General features: G+C 55.6%; 5 protein-coding genes across 5 annotated transcripts; 3 read left to right on the top strand and 2 right to left on the bottom strand.

Moving 5' to 3' along the window:
* Window positions 1–1302: 1302 nt before the first annotated feature.
* VDAG_03840 (uncharacterized protein) lies at window positions 1303–1698 on the top strand (the record flags this gene model as incomplete). The annotated part of the gene is made up of 1 exon (XM_009653924.1): window positions 1303–1698. One exon carries the CDS (start codon window positions 1303–1305, stop codon window positions 1696–1698), a length of 396 nt encoding a protein of 131 aa, XP_009652219.1.
* A 1215-nt stretch (window positions 1699–2913) lies between these two features.
* Window positions 2914–3926, bottom strand: VDAG_03839 (uncharacterized protein; the record flags this gene model as incomplete). Its single annotated transcript, XM_009653923.1, has 2 exons — window positions 2914–2971; window positions 3037–3926. 2 exons carry the CDS (start codon window positions 3924–3926, stop codon window positions 2914–2916), a joined length of 948 nt encoding a protein of 315 aa, XP_009652218.1.
* A 678-nt stretch (window positions 3927–4604) lies between these two features.
* Window positions 4605–5048, bottom strand: VDAG_03838 (uncharacterized protein; the record flags this gene model as incomplete). The annotated part of the gene is made up of 1 exon (XM_009653922.1): window positions 4605–5048. The coding sequence occupies one exon, from the start codon at window positions 5046–5048 to the stop codon at window positions 4605–4607; it is 444 nt and encodes a 147-aa protein (XP_009652217.1).
* Window positions 5049–6459: 1411 nt separating this feature from the next.
* On the top strand, window positions 6460–7829 carry VDAG_03837 (uncharacterized protein; the record flags this gene model as incomplete). Its single annotated transcript, XM_009653921.1, has 2 exons — window positions 6460–7558; window positions 7631–7829. The coding sequence occupies exons 1-2, from the start codon at window positions 6522–6524 to the stop codon at window positions 7827–7829; spliced, it is 1236 nt and encodes a 411-aa protein (XP_009652216.1). The 5' UTR covers window positions 6460–6521.
* Window positions 7830–8862: 1033 nt separating this feature from the next.
* VDAG_03836 (het-eN) lies at window positions 8863–12114 on the top strand (the record flags this gene model as incomplete). The annotated part of the gene is made up of 5 exons (XM_009653920.1): window positions 8863–9243; window positions 9315–9831; window positions 9891–9926; window positions 9982–12031; window positions 12105–12114. The coding sequence occupies 5 exons, from the start codon at window positions 8863–8865 to the stop codon at window positions 12112–12114; spliced, it is 2994 nt and encodes a 997-aa protein (XP_009652215.1).
* Window positions 12115–12129: the final 15 nt, after the last annotated feature.

Below are 12129 nucleotides of genomic sequence, written 5' to 3'. Positions count from 1 at the left end.
GGCTGCTGGCTACTAATCGTCACCGTACTGCCAGTGTCAGACGGGCTGCTGCTTGTCGCATCTGGCGATGACACCGGAAGCTTGGTCGATCTGGTTGTGCTTGCCCCTATACTCTCCCCTGATAAGATTTCCGTTGTTGACATGGACTGCGGAGCCTCGAATGATGATGTCTCTCCAGCAAGGGAAGAGGGTTGTGCCAATGATATTGTCTCGCTTTCTGACACGCTTGCTCTGCTTTGTGTGGTCTCTACGTTGCCCGTGGATGTAGACGATGGGACTGAGGGTACGTTCGAAGATGACGGACTCGCGGACATTGATTTTGACGACGATGACTCGGTAACTCCGGGGCCGTCAGGAGTGGTCGGCGTAGCGATGATAATAGTTCCTGGGGCAGTCCCAACTGGTGCAATGATAGATATTGTAGTTGGCTGAGTGATGATCGCCGTGCCCGTAAAGGGTACTCGGACAGTGACGAATCGACCTTGTGGCAATTGAATGAGAACGGTACCGGGAATGGTCCCACTTGGCGGTACTGTTACCGTGACTGGACCCGTAATCGACTCCGTCCCAGTAAATAGTCCTGTGGTGGTGACAAACGAGACTGTGTCCATATCAACTGTTGAGCCCGTAGACGTTCTGCTAGGAAGGACGGTTGATAGTGGTGTTGGTCCCACAACGGAGCCACTTCCCGTAGGAAAGACACTGGACGTCACTAAAGAGAGCGAGAAGTCGATGGAGCTTGTGCTGGGGCCCGAAGTACTTGAAGATGTGGACGTCATGTCAGGCGACCCTTGGCTGCTGGTGGAAGCCGCTGAATTGGAGCCTCCGACGTCGCTGAGTATTGGCTCCGAGACGGTCAACGATTCCGAGAGCATAAGGGACGATGGATGAATGGAAGTCGAAATGGCAAACGATTCCGAGGCACTTGAGAATACCAAGCTGCTGGATGAGGTGTTTGGGTCGATGGAGGTTTCTGATGATCCATTAATTTCAGAGTCGCTGCTGGTGGTGGAAATGAGCTTGCTGGACTCGGGGAGGCTTAGCGAGGATGATGGCGAAGTGATAGACGCTGAGCCCCTTGAGGATGCTGGGGAAGTAGCAAAAGATCTGGAACCACCCAAAGTTGTAGGAAAGTTGGAACTGCCAGACGCCGCGAATGATTCTGATAGTGAGGAAGACTCAATGGTTGCAAGCTGCGTAGAAATACTTGACAGTATCGTGCTGCTTTGAGGTGTTAGGGCTGTTGATGATATCAACCCTGAAGAAGTCTCTGACGCAATTGAGAGGACCGGAGTGCTCGAAATGTCCAGGATGATGGATGGCATTGATGTGCTTGGGCGTATTCCATCGGTCGTCTCGGAGAACTCAGATGATCCTGATAAACTGGAGGACTCTAAGCTGTACGATGAGAGTACGGAAACCGCCGGCATCGGGGAAGAGAGGTTGGGCGATATGTTCGAAGTGGGAGCCACCGAACGGCTAGGTGGGAACTCTGACTGTGTGGAAGGCATCGGAATACTAATGGAAGCAGGTTCGGTCGGCACCTTCATTGAGCTTACTGCAGAACCGGAGAGACTCAAGGTCAATGAGGCTGATTCTGGCTGCACGGAGGGGTTGGCAAGAGCTAAGCTAGTCGCAGGGGCCGAGAAACCCGACGAAGATCCAGAAGAATCCCTGGCATCGCTAGATGTGTCCTGATGGGTGGTTGAGATACTCGCGTCTGACGAACTACTCTGCCGTTGGTCGGAAACGGAGCTTGGAGCTGGTTCAGAGTTCTCGTCGGATAAGTTTGAAGTGCGTGAAGATATCGAGTCGCTCAAAGAGATAGGCAGCTGTGTCGAGACAACGTCGCTCGACTGGATCGGGAGCTGGCTTGCAGAAATCAGAGACTCGCCCAAAGACATGAAGATACTTGAGGAGGTAGTGCTAATCGACGAAGTTATTGATCCAACTGAGATTGCGGCGGTGCTCGATGCCGTCCCGAGACCCAGTGATGTAGTGTCTCTTGATGTTGCAACATTGCCTGAAGATACACCCTCGAGGACGGAAGTGGGCTGGCGCGACACAGCTGAAGACTCGCTTGTGATGCTCGATGGCAATAGCAATGAGTTAGACGAAGGGCTGCTAGAAGTTACACTCGTTGATTGCTGTCCGCTGGATGATGCATCTGATATCGAAGGGTCAATGACTTCGGTGGTGACTGCAGAGGTGTGGGTACCGTCTGAAGATGAGCGGCTCGTCATGGCGGTTTCAACCCCAGAGATGGCTGATGATATACCTGACGATTCTGGAGATAGTGTCCATGGTGACGAACGTGAGCTGCTAGGAAATGGCAATGTTGAGGTCGCGACATCTAGAGAGGTCAGTAAACCCAATGCACCTGATGCCTCTGTTGACTTAGAGAGACCCAGAGAGATTGCGGATCCGGGCAACGCCGATGCCTCGAGGGTAGTGGGCGGGCCCACCAAGCTCGATGAATCCGTAAGAGTCGCCGATCCAAAGATTGGGGCCCTTCCAGTGGAAGAAGCGGACATCTCGAGAGAGCCATCACCGCTAGCGACGCTTGGTGTCAAGTTCTGCTGAGAGCTTGTGACTGTAGGAGCTGCTCCAGAAGATGGTATGGTGCTCTCCAAGCTGCTCGTGCCACGCTGAGACGAGGCTGGTAAAGCTGTATCGAGGGACACACTGGGTGGTTGAACGTTTGAGCCCGAGATAGATCGTGTCAAGGCACTGGACGCAGTCTTGAGGGCCACAGTGATGAGTTCCGTCGTTACACCCGACACTGGAGTCAATTGACTCGTGGCTATCGACTCCCTTGAGCCTTCAGACAAAGCTGTCGGCCTTTTAGTGGACGTGATCGCTGTGATTGCTGTCGTTGTGAAAACACTCGCAGTGAATGACACGGATGACTGCTCAGATGGTCGCGTCGGCAGACCGCTCACGGTAATCGTCGTGGTTGATGTGGTCGTAGCTGCAACAGTCATTGTCGTCTCTCGCGGTGATCCCGGAAGGTCCGTGGGCTTGAGGTTGTCTGACAAGGAGCCGGTAGTCCTGGTTAGAACTTTCGTCGTCGCGGTAGATGACCCATCAAACGACGCGACAGTTTCCGAGATCGTCAGGACCGGTCCATTATTCGCGCTCTCCAGGTCATCCACGCCATTGCTCGTCACTGACCCAGTAGCACTGTCGAAAGTCGTCGATACGTTCGGAATGTTCGGTCCTACGGGGGTGATGGTTTCGAGTGTGGCGAGAGTCGCTGAGCTCGTGCAGTCTTCATTTGTCGTCATGACGACGGATGTGGTGACAGTTCTCAACGTCGTGAATATTGTCAGAGTGATCGAGACCTTGGCTGAGCCCGTGTTTGATATCGATGTCGTATCATTTTCGTGGACTGTACAGGCGCCGGAGGAAGGACAATTCGTCAAGCTAGTATCATTGCCAGAGTCGCTTCCGCTCCTTGAAACAGATGCTGGCCCGTCACAGGGTCTGTCGCTCAGACCTGGCGTCGGTCCGACGATGTGGAGAGTGGTGGACAGCGTGCCATTCGCAGCCAGAGCAGCGGTGGCCGAAGACTGAATGTCGAGGGAAAGGCCGCGGGCACTCGTCACAAAGGACAAACTAGTGTACGTCCCGGATCCCGGTCCCGGCCATGGTGCTGCTGCTGGCGGTGGTGCGCTTGCGGGCGGCGGATACGGTACATCGGGATAACCTGGTCCTCCCGGCATGGTGATGGTGCCGGAGTAGCCAGACTGGATGCACGAGGCGACGAACTCTGGTGTGCCGACATAGGTGACGATGATGACCTCTGTGAGGCACAAGCACTCCTTCGATCGAAGGCGTTCGGAAAGCCCAATGTCGGCATAGGCATGGCCCCCTGCACAGAAGAGCAGTGGCACGAGGGGAAGCCATGGTGCCCAGAGGCGCATAGCGACTTCATGAACGCTGTGGTCGCACGCAACGCAGCAGGCAACTCATACTGAGAACGGTGAGGGGAGTCGACTGTGTGAGAGAGGTCATCATGGACAAGACGAACAAAGAAGGATGCACACGGCGTCCTCTGACGCCGACGACAGGCAGTCCGATGGTAGGAGCCTCTTGAGTTGCCATCCATGTGGCTGTCTCTCTCTAATTCTCGCCATGGCAGTTGGAATGATAGAGGCGTTGGAGCTGCTTCAACCAAAGCATGCGTCTCAAGGTCAGCAGTGATGGTCTTGCCTGTGGAAGACGGTGTCCGGTGTTTTTTTCGACATGTCACTCGTTCGAGAATCTTGTGGCGGTCCATAAAGCCAACGGGTGTCCGATTTGAGACATCAAGAGACAATGGTCTCGATTGAACGCCCTAGCATCCGAGAGCTCAGGAATGCGGAAAGGTGTACAACTGTTCAAGCCACCTGGCTATCATGTTGGTCTAATTCAGCCCCTACGCGTCGCAGGGTCTCCTCCGTGTGACTAATAAACGATGAAAAGTGAGTCGCTATCCTGCCAAAATTCGCACGCCTGACCGTAAACGCCACGATATGATCCCAATGTCGTCGCGCGGACATTGACGCAATGCCGCAATGCCACAAGCTCGTCTCCTCAAGCTCTCTTCGTCCGCCTGTCGCTCATCCTCGGAGCAGGCAGGCGAGCAGGGCGGCGGCCGCGACGCCCCAGCTTGCAACGTCCAGTCCAGGTCGTGCCGCCAGACTTCGCATTCCCGGCCCGCCGCACAGCTTGCCATGGGGGTCATTGTCGTCGGTCTTGGCCAGGCTGTTGATCATGCATTGCGTTACGTTGGTCGAGTCGGCGAACGAAACCGACGAAACGTTGACCATGCAGGTGGTCCAGCAGCTGGCAATGTCATGGGTCTCGGAGAAAAGAGGGAAATAGTCCTGGTAGGTGTAGACGAAATCGTCGCCGAGAGCCTCGCAGCATGCTTGCAGTACAGGAGCATCCGTTGAATTACTGGGGATGCCGCAGCCGGACCATTTTGTGTGATCATCGTTGCCGTGGACATCCTGGACATAGTCAGGGTTGTCGTTCGAACATGTGTTGGACGCGTTGTTCATGATGGGCGGTGCGCCTCAAATGAGACGCCGTGGGCGGCGATCAAGCCCCCCTGACAGTGCAACGGAGGAAGCGAAAGGATCAAAATGCCAGTTGCGGAAAGGGCGGTGGGTGAAATGTGACAACAGTGGCCGCGTGGCCGAGGCGAGATTTGGTACTCCAGAGGTCCCAAGGCCGTCTCCTCCTTTGGCGGCGAGCCAAGCAAGGGAGGCTACAGAAACGCGACGCCTCAAGGCACGGAGCTTGGCCTTGCGAAATTGAAACAGTGAGAACGGTGGTCTCGTATGGAAGGATGGAAGTGAGATGATACTTGGCGGCGTGGAGAGAATTTGATGACGGTGAAAGGATTTTGGACAGGAAACAGAACTGGGGACTTGACTTCCTGAGCCGATATGACTTGGGCCTTGCTTGCCAAGACAGGCTTAGTCAGGGTAGAGTCTTGGCTCGCCAAGGTTCTGTTTGATGTGTCGCTCTGACGTTGAATCGTGAGGTACCTAGGTATCTAATTCGAGGAAAGCAAAAGAAAAGGCCAACTCGCTGGTAAGGCTATGGCATTGTCCTTGGCTGCCCATCGTATCACGTCACCAAATTCAACCATCAGTCGGCCGCCCGGTCAGCTTAAGGTTAAGGTAGGGGATCGGACACAAAGGGAGCTCGGGAATCGGATCGGATGGGCCTCGACTCTCTCGCTAATGCCGTGACATGCTGATCACGTGAGGAGCATGGTCCTGTTGGTCAAGTGGAGGCGCGATCCGACATTCAGCCGGGACTGGGATGCTTCCTCCCCAGACTCCTTCGAAACCTCAGGTGCGTCATCAGGCGTCACTAGACAGACAAGCTGTCACGAGCTCTTGTTGACCAAAGCCACGGCAAGACCACAAGACCTGCCACTGCCACCTGCTGCTTGGCGTCGAGATGATGAAAGTTAAGCGCATCGACGTGGCGACACTGCGGCTCCCTGCCCCTCTTTCCCTGTATCTCTTTCCCTGTGTTTAGCAAGTGGGCAGGTAAGGCAGGAAGGTAGGTATGCGACAGTGGTAGTTGCCCACTGACTGGCCCTGATCTACCTGGCTGAGGGGCTGAGGGCAGAGGTGCATCGTTAGGCGCCTGCCCGCCTGCCTGTCACATCGCATCGAGATGAAGAGCTGATCTGCTGCGACCAACCTGGGCTGAAATGCAATGCCGACTGGCTTTCTTCCCCTCTCCATCTCCTGACCTCATCGCCGCCACTCCCAACTTTGATCTGCCAGGTCCCAAGACATATAGCAGCACGCTGCCCATCCGTCGCCTCGTCCCCCTTCTCTCCTCCGCCCCCATTTTACTACCGCTGGATCACAGCATCTGGTCCCCCTTTCGCGGCGTGTCTTTCCCTCGTGATATCTTGTGTCTCCCACGCTACGACGGCAGCCCTGTCCCCTGACCCTTCCTCGAGACCACACTTCAGCAGCCTGCCTCGCCACCAGATTCCAGCCGCCATGTCGTCGCATCAGTCAAAAAGCGCTGCCGCCGCGCAGGCACAGGCACTGCAAGACCAGACGCGCAAGGAACACAAGTTTGACGAAATGGAATCCGCACTACCCGATCCCCGTTTGCCCGCTCTGCAGTCCGCTTTTTCCATCCCTTCTGTTGACAACTTTTCTTCCTATCTCGGCAGTCGGAACCCCTTTGGTCGCCCCGTCTCCGGTGACGACGTCGTCTGGCTCTTCGACAACACGGCATTCAAGCCCGGCCGTCTGAGCAGCTGGCAGGCCGAATTTGTCGCCGCCGTCTTCGAGAAGGAGCCCAAGGCCAAGGTTGTCGACATGGTTACCAGCATTGCCGAGACGCTGGGACTGGCCGACGATGCAGAGGAGCTTGCAACCATCGAGGAGCGACTCCTGCCCTTCCTCTGGGATGTCCGGCCTGCCCGCCACCTGCGAATCGTACACCAGGATAGAGAGATCAAGTTGGGGCCGACAGGTCGTAATGGCATCAGCACCGACATCTTGAAGCTCTCTGAGCAACCCACAGGCACCTCCGTCAAGGCGAGTGCCGCCGTGCCTCGGGGTATTTCGGGCGAGCTCGAGATGCAGACCCATTTCGCGGCTGCCGAGGGCTGGGCTGTCTTGTCCGACGTTGACGACACGATCAAGGTGACCCAGACGAGCTCCCCACTCGGCATCCTTCGCAAGACCTTTGTCGACCCTCCGAGTGCCGTGCCCGGCATGCCCGAACTCTACAGGCACATCACGTCTCTCATATCCAAGGAAGCGCCGTGGTTTTACCTGTCTGCGTCGCCGTACAACCTGTACCCGTTCTTGCGCAACTTCTGCCGCCAATGGTACCCTCACGGCACGCTGATTCTTCGCGACTCGAGTTGGCGCACCATTGCTGGCCTGTTGTCGGCCTTGACCAAGGGGACAGAGCAGTACAAGACGGACCGTATCCGCAAGGTGCATTCGTGGTTGCCGAAGCGCAAGCTGATTCTCATTGGTGATTCGACGCAGTCCGACCCTGAGGCCTACGGCGACATGTGAGTAACCGAGAAACTATCGATTCATAAAAAAAAAAAAGCCGCAAGAGTATTGACTGACGCTGCGTGTAGCTACCGCGAGTTCGATGGATGGGTCAAGCTCATCCTCATCCGAAAGGTGACCGACATCGCCGCTGTCGGTATCGAGTCGAAGAACGAGCCGAAGCGATTTGAGGAGGCCTTCAAAGACGTGCCGCGCGAGGCCTGGCACATCTTTGAGGACCCTGCCGAGTGCAACAAGATTGTGGAGAAGGTGGTCGCTGGCGCTTGAAGCTGAGCTTGATGGGTCCTATTGTAGGCGGCGAAGGCGCTTTTGTTATTTGCGAGAGCTTGTGGGGTAGCACCTGGCGAAGGGACGAGAACACGACTTTGATGATGATGATGATGACGACTGGAGCTGTAGTAATAACAGGCAACTTTACATTTATCTCATCTTGCTAGAACTGGCTCATTGTCATGCCAAGCATGCCTACCTGCGGTGGTGAAATTGGCAGCTTACGTTGCACTGCATTTGACTGGTGTTACTGCTCACGTCAGTTGCCGCGGACCATTTTGGTGGGGTTCACTGCATCCCACCAAACATCACCCACCATCCATCACCCACCACCTCCAAGACCTCAATCATACACTCCGGATCATCACAATCAGCTGCACTGGGGAGTCGAGCGTCGCCTTGCCGTTGAAGCCCGAACAACCTAACACTGGTGAAGAAAGTTCCATCGCGGTCCTTTCGGTCTCATCAAGATGCAACCATAAGGCACAGCCAGCTGTCGCTTGGCACCGCCTCGGTCGCCCGTTGAAGGCATCCCCCTCCTCTTCATCGCCCGACCTTGCCACGACGAGAGTCTGGTTCATGCCTGCGGATTCAGCCCATCACAGCCACCAAAAAATAGCCTCTCCACGCACCAATCTCCGTCGCTTGTGAAGAGGCGACTGCGGTCCAGGAGGATGCAGCCGCAGCCCCCCGTACCGTCTGAATCTAGCCTCAGTTGGGGGCCATGTACAGTCGACAGTGCCCCAGCCAACCATCGTCAGCTCTCAACGTCGTGCACCCTTGTCAGGACGAATCCAGGTGCATCCTTCAGCTCCGGTGTTCTGCATGATGATTGGGGGTCTGGCCTTTCGCCCATCTCATCGACCTCTCGTCAACCCCTCCTCATAGAATCCAGGACCTCCAAGGTGAGCGTCTTCTTCGGCGCACGACACAGAGAGCATCAATTTGCGCCGGCGCGACCGCATACGAGCCGCTCAGTCCCTGTATCAACCCACCGCAATCAGATTGGACCTGCCAGAGGCGTTGCCAGATGGCGATACAGCGTGCTGACACGCTCAAGCTCGCTGTCCACAATGTGGCACAGCCAAAGTCGCTGAAGGAAGATCTGTTCCCGAACGACCACTTCCTCGGCGTCCGCGTCTTGCATACGCCCCCAAACCCGCAGGTCGATATCATTTTCATCCATGGAATCACCGGTCATCCATACAAGACCTTTGCCACGAACGGCGCCACTCCCATCTACTGGCCGACCCAGCTATTGGCGCGAGACGTTCCAGAGGCCCGGATTCTCTCGTTCGGGTACGACGCTGATGTTGCCAAGTTCTTGGGACCAGTGGGACAGAACGACATTCGGGAGCATGCGGCCACTCTGATTAGTGACATTGCAACTGTGCGGATTGAAGACCATGCAGTGAGTTCTGGCTACGATGCTGCGATCGGCGTCCTTGTCTCCCACTGCTCCTCCTACTGACCTGGTCCCAGGCTAGACGGCCCATCATCTTGGTTGTTCACAGCCTTGGAGGCCTGGTGGCCAAGAAAGCCCTGTGTCTCTCAGAGCAGGCTGCGGAGCAACATCAGAAACAGCTTCATGAATGCGTGACGGCTGTTGCGTTCCTGGGAACGCCGCATCGTGGCTCCGACCTGGCCCCGTTCGCCGCGGGCGTGGCTCGCATCCTCAAGGCATCCAACTCACGGGTCAATGTCGATATCATTCGTCTACTGCAGCGCGATTCTGAGGCTCTCGCTGACATAGAGGCTGCCTTTGGCATCTGGCTGCGGAAAAACACCGCTCGTTTCCAACTGACATGCTTCTTCGAGGAACGAGAAGTCGTCGGCGTCGGCATGGTTGTGAACAAGGACTCGGCCAAGATTAGCGGTTATCCCCAACTACCGGTCCCCACAAACCACATGGACCTCGTTCGATTTGCTAGCACAGAAGATACTGGGTACCGCCGGGTGCTTGGTGAGCTGCGGCGCTGGCTGCGGCATGGAACATCTGGTGCGCGATCTTTGGTCACTTCAATTGGAACTGAGCTGACTCTCCGAAAGACATTCCAGCTACTGAGGTTGCTTCGGACAAGCTGGACTTTGACGGTACGTACAGAGCAACCCTAATGACCTCAACCAAGCTATCACTGACACGTTTTAGCTTGCATGTCGACTCTTTTCTTCCCAGAGATGAACGCACGCGGGGCTGACGTAGAGACTGCTGCTGCTGGTACCTGTCGTTGGATCCTGGAGCATCCCACCTACCTGCAGTGGCACGCCAACGGCCAAGGCCTGCTCTGGGTGAAGGGCAAGCCCGGTTGTGGAAAAAGTACGCTGATGAAACATGTCATCAAGAACTCGAGTGATGTTCACCCGGACGGTGCAACTCTCAAGATCTGTTTCTACTTCCACGGCCGCGGGACTGACCTCCAGAGATCGCCACTGGGGCTTTTCCGTGCACTGGTGCACCAGATCGGTCAAGCTTACCCTCGAGCTGTGAGCTCCATCGTCAACCACTACAAAAAGATGGATGAGAGCCTGGCAGGGCCCTGGTCATGGCGTCCTCAGGATCTCGAGGACTTTTTCGTTTCCGACGTTCTTCCTGCCCTGTTGAGGAGATCAGGACTTTGCATCTTCATCGATGCCCTGGACGAGTGCGGCGAGAAAGAGGCCCGGCGCCTCGTACAGTTCTTCACGCGCATCTACGACACGTCTGCCTCGAGCTCGTATCGAGTCAGCATTTGTTTCTCGTGTCGCCACTACCCCATCATCGCCCCGGACAACTGCGAGCAAGTAGTTGTCGAGTCGGCCAACGACAAAGACATTGCCAGGTACATCGACCAAGAGCTCACACGCGTGGTGACAAGTCCGGAAGACCTCGAGGCTCTCCGTCAGAAAGTAGAAGAGCAGGCGCGCCAGGTGTTTTTGTGGGTGGTGCTCGTCATCCCTCAGGTCGTTTGGAAATACAACGAAGGCAGTACTGTCGAGGAAATAGTGGACTACATCGACAAGATCCCGCCCCAGCTCCACAACCTCTACGCAAATCTCATAACGGAACTCAAGGAGAAGAGCGCACTGAAATCCAAGCAACTTTTCCAATGGATCTGCTTCGGCACCGAGAACCTTCCCGTCGACCGTCTGCGGGATGCGCTGAACTTTGACGGAGAAGCTGGCATACAGCGAGGGGCCTACGAGAACTGGTTGTCGGCGTCAGACACGATCCGATCGAACGACCAGATGGTGAAGAAACTTCGGGTGCTTTCTGCCGGACTCGCAGAGATATCGAATGGCGTTGTGCAGCTTGTTCACCAAACCGTCCAAGACTTTCTCTTCGAGAAAGGCTTCGCCATGCTCGATGGCGTCGAGGCACTGTCATTGACTGAAATAACGGGAGCGAGCCACCACAGGCTGGCGAAATCCTGCCTGCTTTACTTTGCCTCTATCGAAAAGGGGATCCGTGGTGAACTCTCTTCTTTTGATGCCCGCCGCGCCAATCACGACAAGGTGCGCCTTTATGAGCTGACCGAGAAAAGCTACTATGACCATCCATTCCTTGCCTACTCAGTACGCTACCTGTTTACGCACTGCGCGTCAGCCGACGAGGCTGGGTTGAGCCAGGGTTTCATCAACGACTTTCTTGGGGATGATCGCGACGAGGTCATCTCCAACTGGGCGAAGATTGCGACATCTGACAACATAGAAACCCAGTTTTGGGAGGACGTATCAGGCGCCCCAGAATTCGGTACCACATTACTACATGAGGCTGCCAAACACAACATCAATAGTCTCGTCCCGGACTTGGTCGGCAGCACGCAGAAGTACACCGGCGCTCGCGACTTCAACAACCGGACACCACTGGTGTATGCCGTATGGAACGGACGCCAAGGGATTGTGAATTATTTGATCAGCAAGCCGCAAACTGACGTAAATGCATACATCAAGAGCGGCTCCCAGAGCTTTACCGCTTTTCAGTTGGCACTTTTGCTCGGGTTTCAGCGGATCGCCCTGGACATTTACAACCACTCAGACTTTGATCTCGACGCGCACTGGACCATCAAGAATGGCTGGGTCCACGAGACTGACATGACGACGTTCAACCATCGAGGCCTGTCGTCGGGCAATTTTTCGCGCGCGATTGATCTCACGATTGCCCACGATGACATGGAAGAAGTCTTTGACAGGCTTTTGGCGTCGTATGATCGGCAAAAGCCGTACGGCCAGACGATATCAATGCTCGTCAGGTGTGAGACGGCGTTGAAGTTTCAACAGGGCAAGATGCTTCAGGCTTTCTTGAAGCGACTTTCCATGC

Source organism: Verticillium dahliae, genomic scaffold, assembly GCF_000150675.1.
Source record: "Verticillium dahliae VdLs.17 supercont1.6 genomic scaffold, whole genome shotgun sequence".
NCBI lineage: Eukaryota > Fungi > Ascomycota > Sordariomycetes > Glomerellales > Plectosphaerellaceae > Verticillium > Verticillium dahliae.
The sequence above is the reverse complement of the archived record's forward strand: the minus strand, read 5'-3'. Positions and strand labels throughout refer to the sequence as shown.